At 55.3% G+C, this 13,991-nt stretch overlaps 1 protein-coding gene across 1 annotated transcript; it reads right to left on the bottom strand.

Moving 5' to 3' along the window:
* Window positions 1-185: 185 nt before the first annotated feature.
* EPB42 (erythrocyte membrane protein band 4.2) lies at window positions 186-9,901 on the bottom strand. Its single transcript, XM_064167881.1, is given in 14 exon segments — window positions 186-425; window positions 1,134-1,267; window positions 1,668-1,825; window positions 2,099-2,413; window positions 3,485-3,727; window positions 4,028-4,131; window positions 4,425-4,563; window positions 5,314-5,455; window positions 5,457-5,492; window positions 5,929-6,051; window positions 6,835-6,953; window positions 7,494-7,724; window positions 8,348-8,533; window positions 9,751-9,901. Coding segments are annotated over 14 exon segments (2,091 nt in total). The 5' UTR covers window positions 9,761-9,901; the 3' UTR covers window positions 186-274.
* Window positions 9,902-13,991: the final 4,090 nt, after the last annotated feature.

The raw sequence follows: 13,991 nt of genomic DNA on the forward strand, positions 1-13,991 counted from the left end.
CAGTGGTCTTTTTGCCATGGGTAGGGAAAATGCCTCAGCAGCAGTAGGTGCAGGGGGAGAAATGCAGCATCCACTGGAGCATGCAGCCCTTCTCCCTCCCAGTAGGGTCCAGCTTCTGAAGCACGAGTGAGCACAGTGGCAGGTGGGAGAGAGTTGAGTTTGTGTAAACCACTGGAGCCGGACAGTGCTTTAAACATAACTTTAATCAAACTGGAGCTGAGGGCACAGATCACCTCCACTCTGAGCAGGCAGCAGGACTGCTCCAGGCTGGGCATCAGGCAGCTGCGATGTCGACGGTCTTGTAGCTGTTGAGGTTGTGGAGCTGGCGGCAGGTGAGATGTGCTGTGAGCCTCCTGGGGCCCACTCGGGTTGGAGTGAAGAGGATCTGCAGCTGGTGAGTGCTGTGGGGCTGCACAGAGCCCAGCCTGCAGGGTGAGAGGGGTTACACCGGAGCACATCTCAGGACTGACAGTTCCCAGGGCCCATCAGATGCATTTACTAGGCTGGAGTGTGGTGCCAAGGAATATGTGGGAGGGAGATGTGACAGAGTTGCACTCCCCCAAGAGCATCTAAGGTTCCTTTGCCCTAATGCATCTTCCTAAGAGCCCATGTAGGTGTTTTCATGGGAAAAAGAGCAAGCCTCTGGGGATGACTCTTGGCTAAGGCAGGCTTGCCTGGTTCTTGGCTAGAGAAGACACTGCTGACACTGTACCCAGGCTCTGCCTTTGTTGCTGGCAGTGGCTAATGTGTGGAAGGGTGTCCCCAACCTTAGTTTCACTGCCCAGGTGGTTAGCTAAAGAGCAAATAACTCCTGTGTTCCACAGCTGCTGTTCCTGTCTCTGTCTCATGGAGGTTTTCCTTCTGCTTTCTAGGCCTCTGGAGTTGGAGCTGCCCCAAACACTGGCTTCAGCTGGTGTGTTGCACACCAGTGTGAGTCCCTGGCCTCACTGCAGTGTGCAATCCTTGTGTGGCACTGGGGCACAGGCTGCTTGGGGCCATCATGCTGCTGTGGGTCTCTTACTGCTGCCTTGTGCCCCCTGCTTGGGTCCGCCTCTCCTGCTCAAGGCTTGCTCTGGCTTCTCTTGTCTCTCTTTTTCCCTTTCACCTTTTTTGATCCATCTCTTTGCACTTACCTGTACTTCCTCTGTCTGTGGATGAGTCCCCTGCCCGTGACTGCCACCACACACTGCTCCAGGGGCTCGGTGAGGGGGTTCAGCAGGCTGATCTTTGCTGTGCTTGGCTGGTACTGGACCATGGCTTCTGGAAACTGTTGGAAGAAGGAAATGAGGTGAAAGGGAGAAAAGGAAAGAGGCTCTTCTATGGTTAAAGGGAGATCATTATTTCTGGTGCCTGAGCTGCCAGAAGAGGCAAAGTGCAGCCTCTTTATTCTCAGCTACAGTCCTGTGCTGTAGTTTCCTTCTGCAGCTTCTGACTCCGGGCTGGTGAGTTAGGAGACCTGGGGGTTCCTTGAGACTCACACATGGGCAAGGCAGGGGTCAGGGTGCCGCAGACAAGTGTGGCACAACTGAACCTCCACCAGACTGCTGTCTCGGTGCCTTGAAAGGCAGCCTGAGGAGAGCCACCCAGCCCAGCAGGGGCCTGTGCTGCTTTAGGACTGACAGCTGCTTTGTCGCTGGTGCAGTAACAAAGGCACAGACTGAGCTCACCTCGATGCTGAGAGGGGACTCGGAAACGCTGATCTCTTCCTGGGCAAGGTACATGGAGGAGTCCTCATCTCTCAGCACGGCAGTCAGCCTCAGCAGCTTGTTCTCCCCCAGCTCTCCTCTGTACAGTGAGTAAGGCACAGAGACCTGCAGGCTGCTGGCTGGAACAGAGCAGTGAAACCAGGTGGTGAGTGCAGTCTGCTCAGGTGTAAGGGTGCTCAGTGCCCAGCATTGCACGGGAAGCATTTCAGAGCTTCTGTGATCCCAGCTGGATTTGCAGTCAACATCTGTAAGATGCTGTTGCTGGAGTGTTTTATTTCAGCCCCCTGCGGGCAGCTGCTCGGCCAGAGGCAGCCTGGAAGCCTTGAAGGCGTTTGTCCTGAGGCCAGGGGCCAGGTGCACTGCTCTAGCCATGCAGCCAGTGCTCTGCCTACCTTCGTTGTTTCTGAGGGTGAAGTGGAACTCCTCCTTCCAGAGCTGGGCAATGGGCACCCCCGTGTAGTGCAGCGACTGGGCCCTCAGCACCAGGTGAGCAACCTTCTCGGCACCACTGTGGTTAGACACTGCGATGGAGAGGGGAATGTCTTGCCCCAGCAGCAGGCAGCTCTTGGACTGGAGCTGGATGGAAAGGTTAACTGGATCCTCGTGGGCAGGGGGCATGAGGCTAAACTCTGCTTGGCTGCTGCTTGTCTCAAGTTGCTTTATCTTTCTGTAGGCTTTGTCAAGTACTTCTTTCTCCTGAAGAGAACCTGCCAAGAGACAGAGCTCATCTCAGCCTTCTTTCCTGTTCACCAGGTGAAGTTGCAGATGCAGAAGGATGGTGCTGAATGATCCAGAAAGCACTGTGGATAACTGCTTCTAGGAGCACAGAGAGTAAGGCAGGCAGAGCTGCTGCTTGGGAAGATCTGCTGTGGTTTCAGAGCACCTTGGTGCTAACATCTGGCAGCAGAAGAGGCAGGCAGCCCCTTCAGGGCAGCTGTAGCTAGGACACAGGTCTGTGTTCTGCCGATGGGCTGCAGCCACAGGCAGAGCTGGGGTGGTGGGGCTGGGCCAGGGAAGCAGCACTCAGGGCCAGGTTCTGAAGAGGGAGCTGCTTTGTGGGGCAGGGATTTAGTCAGGGTCTGGGAGCTCAACAGACTTTGTCAGGAGCTGGATTCTGAGGGAGGTGCTCAAGCAGTAGGTTTAGACAGCATCTTAGGAAGAAGTTGTTTGGTGTGAGGGTGGTGAGACTCTGGCACAGGCTGCCCAGGAGGCTGTGGATGCCTCCTCCATGGGGGTGTTCAAGGCCAGGCTGGATAAGGCCTTGAACAGCTGAGTCTAGCTGAGAGGTGTCCCTGAGCATGGTGGCAGGTTGGAACAGAGGAGCTCTGAGCTCCCTTCCAACTTTCTGGAACATTCTGTGATTCTGTGAAAGCCACAGAGATGCGGTGCTGAGGGACATGGTTCAGCACCAGACTTGGCAGAGCTGGAGGATGGTTGGAGTGGATGAAACACCAAAGCAATTCCATGATTCTGCGGACTGTGTCTGTGTGTGTTGCAGAGGTAGTGGAAGAGGCATGTAGAGGGTGCACAGGTGACAACCTGGAGAGAAGGCTTCCAGCCAGCAAGTGGCTTTGCCTTCCAGAGAGCTGCTGGATGTGAGCAAGCAGGAGCAGTGCTGCTGTCCTAGACAGCAGGAGAAAGGTGTCCCGATGCCACTCGGGAGGGGAAGCAGTGGAAGTGGATGATTGTAGTGCTGTGGCATGGACCTGCTCTCTAGCCCCTTGGTCCTGCCTTGTGCACTGGCAGAGGGTGTGCACGGCCCCTTGCCTGCCCCGTACCTTCAGGGTGCTTGTAGTGGTGAGTGACATCCTCACAGCGTTCGCTGCCCACACCCTTGGTGCTGATGTTGTTGCCAGTGTACTTTGTGCCACCAAGAGCTGGCCTGAGGGTGTCATCTGCTTTTTGTATCCAGACCTGGCACTTGGCATTGATGGCAGCAAAGAAGTTGCAAACGTCATAGTCGACTTCTGTGTCCCCTCCCTTGATGGCTCTAACAGGGGCTGGCCCGCAGAAGGAGCGACCTGAAGAGAAAATGGGGCCCAGTTCAGACCCAGATGTTTTAGCAGCCAGAGCTGTGCCTAGCTCAGATCTGACCTGGGAGTAGGGAAGTGTCTGGTTCAGGAGAACGTTAGGGAGCAGAGCTCTGATGAAGCTCTTAGAGCTACACAAGCTGCACAAACCAGAGGTGAGTGATGATTTGGTGCTTTCAAACCAGCAGGGTGAGTTCCTGGAAGCTGGGGAGAGCAGGAATATTGAAATGCTTCATTTTATCCCCCCTCTGCTCTCCCAGCCACCCCTCAGGCCAGTCTTTGATATCTTACCTTTGTCTTTTACCTGGCAGGTGGCATCCAGAGCCTGCCACCCACTGTACTCTGGTGACAAGTCTGCTCGAGCCATCCAGCACTCGTTCCAGACGTGGAAGCTCCTGCCAGAGACAGCATCACCTGCTCATGCCACTGAGCCTGGAGGGGCAGTAAAGCTTTAGTCCAGCTACAGGTAGGGAGAGCTCCTCTGTGCTTGCTGAGGGGAGCAGGGCTGCAGGTGCAGCTTCTCCAGCCTCACTGGGCTCTCATCGTTCCCCTGTGGGCTCAGTTCGGGTTGCAGCAGAGCCTCAGCTGTCTCTGCACTTCCTGCAGCTGTCGCCTCTTCCCCCTGCCCCCTGTCACTGCCCAGGGGCATGGTCTGCAGCTCTCAGCGGCTGCTGCCAAGTTTCCTTACCAGACTCGGGCGCTGCTGTCTCGTGTGAGCATTGTCCCGTCCTCGCTGTAGTACTCATCCACGCTCAGGCTGCTGTTGGTGTCGTGAGCCCAGGTGAAGCCTGTGACCACCCTGGTGGGAATTCCCAGGCACCTCAGCACTGCACAGAGGAGAGAGCTGGGAATCAGTTGTGCTTCCTCCCCTGAGGGTTCCTCTGCCTAGGGGGGTACAAACCTTTTTAGTGCTAGACCTGTTAGGAATGGCCCCAGGCCTGCTGGCCGGGCTCTGCGACAGGCACTGCCCCTCGGGGAACAGGGGCTGGAGGTGTGCCCTGGTGTGCTTTTGTCTCAGTGCCAATGATGCTGAATGTCACAGAATCATAGAATCAAGCAGGTTGTTAGAGACCTCCAAGCTCATCCAGCCCAGCCTATCCCCCAGCCCTATCCAACCAACCAGACCATGGCACTAAGTGCCCCAGCCAGGCTTGGCTTCAACACCTCCAGGGACAGTGACTCCACCACCTCCCTGGGCAGCCCATTCCAATGCCAATCACTCTTGCTGTGAAGAGCTTCTTCCTAACACCCAGCCTGAACCTGCCCTGGCACAGCTTGAGGCTGTGTCCCCTTCTGTTGCTGGGTGCCTGACAGCAGAGCCCAACCCCACCTGGCTACAGCCTCCCTGCATGTAGCTGTAGCCAGCAATGAGCTCGTCCCTGAGCCTCCTCTGCTGCAGGCTGCACACCCCCAGCTCCCTCAGCCTGTCCGGCAGGAGATGAGGATCTGCTTCTCGCCCAAAGACTGAAGGTTATGCTGCTGGCATCTGTGCTAATCCGGGGATGCAGACAGATGCCAGAGGCGATGCAGGCCAGGCAGGGCTCTGCCCAGCACAGCAGCCCTGAGCCTCACCGTACCTGAGCACAGGACCGCGGCGAGCAGCCAGCACTGCCCGGAGCCCACTGGCTTCCACTGCGCTGCCAACCACCGCTGCAGGACGGCTCTGCTGCCCAGCCAGGCGGCGGGGGGGGGGCCCAGCGCAGCACGGCCCCGTCCCACCTTCTGCCAGGGTTCCTCTAAACTCATCCCAGTTCAGCTGTAGGGAAGGAGAAGAGAAAGGTGGGCTGGGAATTGCCTGGCTTTGGTAGGTGCACCGCAGCCTGTTCCATGAAGCTGCTCCTGGGGCAGATGGCACCAGAAGGGCTTTAGTGCAAAGCATGAAGTTGGGGCTGAGCAGAAGAGCTGCCATGGCCTTCCCCAGGCTTCCTCACAGTCTCCTGCCACTGCTCAGAAGCTGCTGCATCCCCCCCGGCCTTGCCTGCCACATCCCCCCCCTTGCCTGCCGCACCTCGCCCTTGCCTGCTGCAGGGGCATCAGGAAAGGCTGGGGATGGGCAGGAGGTGTTTGGAGCAGCCCTGGGCAGGCTTTCTCTGGTCAGTGGATTGGCAGAGGGTGGGACTGGCAAGCCGCAGCCTTTGCTCTGAGCTTGGGCCTTCTCTTGCAGGGTCGGGGCTGCTGCCTGCCCTCCTTACCATGGCAGCCACTGTGCGGCAGACAGCAACGGGGCTCTGGCGCTGGGCACTGCCCTTGTCCCGCCGGCGCCGTTCGCCCACGTCCAGCAGTGTGAAGCAGATGTCAACAATGTCCTTCTCCAGCTGAAACAACACAGCCTCAAGGTCAGCCCTCTGGAGCCTCTACAAGGGTTGGTAACTGTGCAGGTTATTTCTTCCCTTCTGCTGCTAATCCTTGGATTCACTGTGGAGCGTTGCTGTGGGCACACCTTTGGCAGGGGGCACAGCACACTAGAGAGGGCTGCAGCTTGCTTGAGCCAAGGTGGCAAAGCATTAGCATGGTGCTGCAGCTCATGCAGGAGGGACGTTCATAGTGTTCTGGAGAACTCTCTGGACTGGCACTAGGTACTTTGGTGATCTGGTGGCACTAAAGTGGCATGAAATCCCATGCTGATCACTGGCTGTGCTGGATTGGATAGGATAGAACAGAAATCAGCCAGGTTGGAAGAGATCAACCGAGATCATCCAGCCCAACCTTATCACCCAACTCTATCCAATCAACCAGACCATGGCACTAAGTGCCCCATCCAGTCTTGTCTTGAACACCTCCAGGGATGGCAAGTCCACCACCTCCCTGGGCATGACCTTAAGTAGCTTGGAAGCTGTACTTGTCCTCGCCCTCCCTGTGAAATACAGACAGTACTACTGAGCTCTGCTGAATGCTTTTGTTTCTGTTGGTGAGAGGAAGGCACAGGGAGCCCCAGCACAGCTCAATGCATTTCTTCATAGAGAACAGACTGAGCAGGTAGCTAAAATTGCCTGCCTCAGGTCATGGCACAGTCCCTGGGCAAAGACAGTGAATGGAACTGGATAGGAACACACTTTGCTGGGGACTGTGAGAGCACAGGTGTTGGACCTTCTGCTTACCTGGCTGAAGTCCCAGGGCTGTGCCAGGACTGCATTTTCAGTCCCCCAGTAGATGACTCCCTCTTGATTTAAGACATACTCCTGCCGCTGTGCCTCGTTGGCCAGGAACACCTCATCACCTGCAGCAGAGAAGAGCATCAGGCAGGAAGCACTCCTGGACCCAGAGCCTCTTGCATCTCTCTTACACCAGTAGACTCCACTGCACTCCAGAGACTTTGGCAGGCCCTGGCATTCTGCCCTGGAAAAGTACCACAGGTCCTGAATCAAACAGGAGGGAAGAATTTCATTGTCATCTCTGCTTCCTTGGCCCAGAAGCTCCTCCAGAGCTAGGCTGTTGCCTTCTCTGGCTCCCCTGGCTTCTCAGGTCCTAAGAAATGCAGTGGCCCTCACCAGCACAGTTGTGGTCTTGACTTGTTATGGAACCTTTTTCAAACATTTTGTCCCTCAGCAGAGGACAGGGCTCTGGCAGCTGAGTACCCTTGGAATGCTGAGGCAGGCAGCTTTGAGCTTTCATCAGCCCTAAGCACTGAGGTACTGTGAGGAGCAGGCAGGTCAGCTAGAGGTGAGGAGCAGGCAGGTAAGCCTCCAGTGCCAGAGCTCCAGAGCTGGCTTTGTGGAGTGACTGACCCCAGCCTGCCCTTTTGTTTCTGGCCACCTACCTTGGCACCAGGGGTTAAAGAGGAGGGTGAAGCTGCCCAGGTGACAGTCGGCCCTGGGGGCACGCAGGGTCAGAGTGTAGTGGCCGATGGGAGCTCTGGCAGGAGTGTTCACAGAGATGGTCCAGAACCATGGGTCCTGTTCTTCCAGCTCCGCGCTCCACTGCTGCGGCTCTGCCAGGCTGGAGATGGGGAACTCAGCCTGGGTTCCGTCTGCCTTGGAAGGATGTGGCCCTGCAGCCAAAGGGTTGTGTGTGTCACAGCCACGCATGCTCCCCCCAAGCAGGCTGCAGGCACCTCCTCTGTGCCTGGAGCCAGAGCTCTGCTTCCTTGGGAAGGCTTTAACCCTTTAGCAGCAGAGTGCCTGGGGAGTTCTCCCGAGGTTCCTGCTGCTTTCAGGGCTCTGTGCTTGAGCCTGGGTTGTGTATTTCATGGACCTGTAGAACCCAGGAGCAGGCAGAGTGGTGCTGGCCTGCTGGGATTGTGGCTATGGTAAAACAGGCAGGAGCTGAATGCTGCTGCTCTTCTCAGGGGTCTCACTAGAGAACACCTCTGTGACAGGCTGGCTGAGTTGGATCCATCCTAACCCCAAAGCCAGGAGAGAGATGGGGTCTTGTGAGCACTCTGAAATCACAGAGTAGTGGCTCTGCAGCACAATAACCACTGCAGTGTCTCTTCTGGAAGGAGATGTGGTTCTGACCCTGGGTCCCACCAGCAGGAGACTGCCTCAGATAAAACAGTTCTCTGCCCTCACTAAGCATGGGCACCTCTGTGCAGCTCTGGAGATGGCCTTTGCCACCAGTTCTGTTCCTCAGGTGTGCGGAGGACCAGAACTGACAGTGCAGTAATGATGTTACCTGTCTGTACTGTGAGGGAGGCCCTCTTCAGCTGCTGCAGGTAGCTGTCTACTGGAGATGAGAAGTGCACAGTGATGGTGAATGGCTGCCCCCTCCTCAGCATCAGCCTTTCAGTGCTGATCTCTTCTGTGTGGTGGTTACTGTTGTTGGTTGTGATCTTCAAATCACATTTTTTGATGCTTAGAGCTGTAGTAGGAGAAGGTACAGGATGAGTGTGGGGCTGCAAGCTGCCTGCAGCCTGGCCTTGGGTCACATCCAGGACAGCTGTTGCTCCACTTGGAGAATGTCTGAGGCTTTCTGGCCTTGGCCCCCAGCTTGGCTGCTCTCCTGTCAAGTGGCCATTGAGCTGCCTTTGCTCATGCCATAGCATTAACTGAACCAAACGACTTTGGAAAAGCTCCTTCCTGCCCAGGAGAGGACAAAGACCAGACCTCATGTTCAGATGAGGCAGGGGTGGTGGCTGGTGCAGGGCATGCACTGTGACTGCAGCTGGAGCTTGCCCTGTGTGCTCAAAGGCACCAGTGGCACTCGCAGCATAGAGTCATGGAATCAGTCAGGGCAGGAAGGGACCACGAGGATCATCTAGTTCCAACCCCCCTGCCTCCCCTGCCCCCAGTGCCTGTGCTGAGGATCACTGTTCCCTATTGTGCTAGTTTGAAGCAAGCTGGAATGTTTTGGTAGAAGAACTAGATAACGGGCAGTGAAATGAAAAACAATTGTGTCTACTTCTCTCACAGTCACGCTGAGAACTCTGGGAAGAAGAAGAAAACATTCTCCATTTTGTCTCTCACTCTTGCTCTTGCCTTAGACCTGGTCACATCTCATTAACCCTGCTCCTACTAACCTTGCTCCCTAACCTCTTGGCTGCACCTCTTTTCTTCCTGAGAACTGGGGTAAGGTTGAGAGGGCCGGGGGGAGGTGTTGGGGTGGTTTGAGAGCCCCTCCTGGGGACTCAGGTTTCTGGGAGGGGAGTTGTGCTTTTGTATTGTTTATCCTTTGTATATTTCTGTATATAATTGTATATAACTGTATATATTGTAAATAGCTGCTTGTAAATTCTGCTAGCTGTAAATAAATTGCTTCATCTATATTCCCAGGGTCCGTCTGAGCTAGCTGGGGCAAATTCAAAAGTGTGGGGGGGCGGGGTAACCCCCAAACCATCACACCTTTCCATGCAGGCTCTCACACACCTTCCTTGGCTGCCTCTTACTGCACTCAGACTCCTCTTAGGCATTGCCACCAGCTTTTGTGTGCTGTCCCTTTTCGTGCAGCCCTCCCTCAGAGCTCCTTGTGGCTCCTGCCCTCTGGAGAGCTCACCTCCTCTGCAAGCTCCAGGGAGCAGAGGCAGCTGTTTTCCCAGACAGGCAGCCAGAGTGGGATTAACCAAAGTGATTGTTGCCTACCTTGGCCCATGTCTAGTTCCCCAGCCCGAGAGAGCCTTCAGCTGCTGCTGCTGTGTTGGGCAATGGCTCCTTCCTTCCGCTTGCTGAGCAGTTCTCCGCTCGGGAAGTTGTTTGCGCCGTTTCTTCGCGCAGGGTGGGACGTGAGGCTGGCACCTCTGCTGCAGCTTATCTTGCTGGCCTGCTGTGCAGAAGTCGAGGGCTCTTTTATCTCTCAGGCCACACTAAAGGCAGCCTCTGACAGGGGCAGTCCTGCCTGCAGACGAGGCTCAGCCCCACAGCAGGATGTGAAGCTTCTGCAGACAGCTGAGCTCTGGGGACCCCCTTCTGCACTCCCTCCAGTGTGGCTCTGTTGTCTTGCACTTGGGAGCCAGAGCTGGGCTCAGTTCTCCAGCTGTGGCCTCACCAGCGCTGAAGGAGGGGAAGGATCAGCTCCCTCCAGCTGCTGGCAATGCCTCACCTGCTGCACCCCAGGCTGTTGGTGCCCTGCTCGCTGGCAAGGGCAGTTACTGCCTTGCACAGGCTTTGCCTGTTAGTGGGTAGCATGGAGGGCACTGGATTAGCAGAAATGGGGAAACAGGGAAACACAAACAACTGGGGGTGCTTTCAGACAGTGCTCTGTGTGTTCTGTGTCAGTCAGGTGTGGGTATAGTGTGTGGTTTGAACTTGTTCTTTGGTACAGAGAGCCAAAGCCAGCATAGAGTGCCTGAGCTGCACTCTCGGGAGTACCTGCAGGTTGTAAGCCAAGTGGGTGTGCTCAGAGCTCCTCCTTTGCACCAGCACTGGTTTTGATGCTCCTTTGCCACCTGCACGTGTATGAAGGGCTAGGTCCAAGAGGATCCAGGTACCAGCAGGTATTTATCCCATCCCCACTGCCTGTGAGGGCTGTGTAAGTACCTAGTACCATCTCTTGGTCGAACTGGCAGCTGCAGTGTAAGTGTGCTCGGTGAGCTGAGCAGAGCTGCTGGCTCTCTCTTTGCCTCCTCCATCACACCGGAGGGGCTGAAAAGCCTCAATGAAAAAGGTTTAACACACAAAAGAGACTTCTGCAGGCAGAGCTCAAGTGGCATTTCATGATCCTGAATTAGATCACAATCACGTGTAACCTCAGGGGCATGGGATCCATGAGATCACCCAAGTGAGCTCTCTCCAGCGTGAGGCTTTGGTAAGAGTTAGCCTCACTCACTCCCTCACAGTTAGCCATGTCCAAGTACAACACAGAGCATCAGCATGCACAGCCTGCTGGCCCGGGTCAGGACAGCTTCACCCAGCCTCATCTGCTCTCTGCAGTGCCCAGCAGCTGCTCCAGAAGGATGTGCCTGAGCTTCACCCCAACAAGTCAGGCACCACCTCACAGCTGATGCTGTGCAAGCCCTGGCAGCACTCTGGGCCTTCTGGCCATGCCAAATGCTCTTCGTAGCAGTCCCCTTCTGTCTGCTTGCAGTCTAAGGTCGTCAGTGGGGACTGCAGGAACAGAAGGTGCTGTGATCTCAGCTGAGCTGCCCATGCTGAGGTCTCTTTCTGCCCTTGCCATGGCTGACCGAGGGTTGGTCTCTTGCTGTGCATTTCCCAGGCTGGATTTCCCTGCTCATCCCTTCTCATCCATTTCATCTTGTTTGGGACCCTCTGAAGTTCCTCACAGCTTTTGGTCCTGGGTTTTCGTCCCGGGACAGGGCGGATCCCTCCCCCAGTAGAGTAAACTCACCACACCACGGATCTTTTGGAAAGTCAGAGAAAAGTGAAAGTGTATTTCGTATAGTTTAAATGTAACAGTATAAGGAGAAACAAACTACGACAGAGGTGTGATAAGCTTAAGGAAGACGGGGAAGGGGTCAAGCAGCGGCGAAGCAGCAAAGCAGCAGCAGCCAAAACAGCAGCGGGGGAAGACAGCAGCAGAAGCAGCCGAAGCAGCAAGGGGAAGGTCCAAGCTGTGCTTCCAGACATAGAGCTCTTGATGCTCCAGTGAAATGATATTAACTTATCCATTGTTGCCATTATGTGGCCTGTCCCTGGGCTGTTCGCCTCTCCCCTGTGTCTGAGCTAGAGATCACTCAAACGGCCACACTCAGGACTTCAGCAGCTTGGTGTCAGGCACAGCTTCTGTGCCCTTTGTGCACTCACTTCTTACTTTGCTGCTCTTGCAAAACTTTGCCCAGGCCTTGGCAAGGCTCCGTTTCCACTGCACCTCTGCCATGGGGTCTGAATCCAGAGGCAGTGATCCACAGGATCCTTAGGTATCCATCTTGCCTGGATCTTCTCTTTACAGTGCCTGGGGCTTCTTGCTGCTCTGCAGCTCCAGACACAAACCCATACACAATGTTACTGCCTGTGGAGCAGAAGCCTAAAATGTTCTGTGAGCGCTTCACACCCAAGTGTCTCTGTACAGACATGGTGGTAAAGCAGGCACACATCTCAGTTTCTCTTCCATTGTGCCTCCATTCCCAGCTCTGACATGGCAGATCCATGGCAGATCCACGATTTTGGGCAGGACTTCTTGTTTCTTCAGAGCAACGCCACAGACTTCCACTGTACCTTTCCTGGGTGTCTTTTGTAGTGGGCAGCATCCTCCACACCGAGTCCCCAGGGGTGGTAGGTGGATAGCAAATGACAGAGCACTGCAGCCCTGGGGACAGAACCAAGTGAGCTGAAGCTGCCAGCTGTTTGCTTTTATTTTGGTGTTGTGCTTTGGTTTGGTTTGGTTTTGCAGAGTAATAATTTCTTCGCCTGCCTGAATCAAGGTTCTAGAAACTTAGCTGGGGAGAAGAGAAGGTGAGGTGACACAGTCCCCATCCTGAAAACTGAATTGAATGTCTCTCAAAGCTGATTCAGAGAATCACAGCATGTTGGGGGGTGGAAGGGACCAAAGACCACCTTGTGTCCTGCCAGCTCACTTGAGTCTTTTGGTCAGTCAGAATGGAATGAGGGCTGGGGCAGCCTCCTGGCCATGCTCATATTTATAAGCTGCATATTTGTAAAGGCAAATACTGCTAATTAGCCATACTCTGCTCTCTCAATTCTCACTGGCTTGGGCAAAAGCCATTTAAATCCTTCCTGGGGCACTTGGACATTTGTCTTGGCAGCACTCATTAGTGTAATTGCTTCTGGCTTCGTGCAGGAGGAATCTTTGTTTCTCGTGCGTGCCACTGGCCAAGTCTGCATTTAGTGCTGAGCCTGGGCCAGGTGTGGCTGCTGAGGGCAGTTCTGCTGACACCCTGAGAGCTCAGCAGCCCCAGGGGCTTTCAGGCTGATTTCCCTCTGGACAGCAGCCTTCCTTTCCAAGCACTCATTAAGGTGAGGTCACTCCAAGCCCCTGTGGCAAAACTGAGTCTGAAATAGCTTCCTGGGCTGTGTTTGGGAAGGAGCTGGGGTTGCAGGGCTCGGCTGTGCTCTGTGCAGCTGCTGACAGCTGCCTTCTTGCAGGGCTTACTGAGAACCTGTGCAATTGCATCCCTGCCTCCAGGCCTCTCCAGAGGCTCCTGAGGAATTTGCCTACCCAGACTTCTCCAAATCCCTCAAAGCTTGGCTGGTGTGTGCAGAGCTGCCACTTCCCCTCCTGTGCCCGGAGAGCCCTGAGTTCCTTTGTCCCTCTGCGCGTCCTTCTCCATCTCCATTCCAGTCTCTCTGGCCCGACTGGTTTTGCCAAGCTTCCCCAGCCCTGGTAAATGATGTGTGGCAAAGCAGTGTCATGGCTGTAATAAGTGCAGCTTACATGTTGGGAAGGTTGTGCTGGCTTGAATTCAAAGGGCTGGAAATGAGGCCTCCATTTAATCTGTGTCACAGGGTCACTCGGTGTCCAGGCAGCATTCTTCCAGGGGACGTTGCTGGACAGTCCTGGGTGTTGTCAGGAGGCAAAGGTCAAATTAGCTGCTAGGAATGTGCTGCTCTTTGCTCTTCTGGCTTGGTAACTGTGGAAGGAATGAATGGGCACAGCACTGGACCCCTGGGGGCGTAGTGCCTTGTGTGGTGCAAGCAGCTGAGGATCACACGAGCGTGGGATCATAACAGTTGGAAAAGACCTCCAAGGTCAAGCGCAGCCTTCTGCCCAGCTCTGCTGAGCACCAGGCCATTTCCTGAAGTGACACTGCTGCTTCTTTTCTTCACATCCCCAGGCAGGAGGCAGCCACAGCCTCCCTGGGCAGCCTGTGCCAGGCTCTCACCACCCTCACACTCAACAACTTCTTCCTCAGCTCCACTCTCCCCCTGCTCTGCCTCAGCTCCAAATCATTCCCCTGGTCCTGCCTCAG

This window comes from Pogoniulus pusillus, chromosome 29 (assembly GCF_015220805.1).
Source record: "Pogoniulus pusillus isolate bPogPus1 chromosome 29, bPogPus1.pri, whole genome shotgun sequence".
Lineage (NCBI taxonomy): Eukaryota > Metazoa > Chordata > Aves > Piciformes > Lybiidae > Pogoniulus > Pogoniulus pusillus.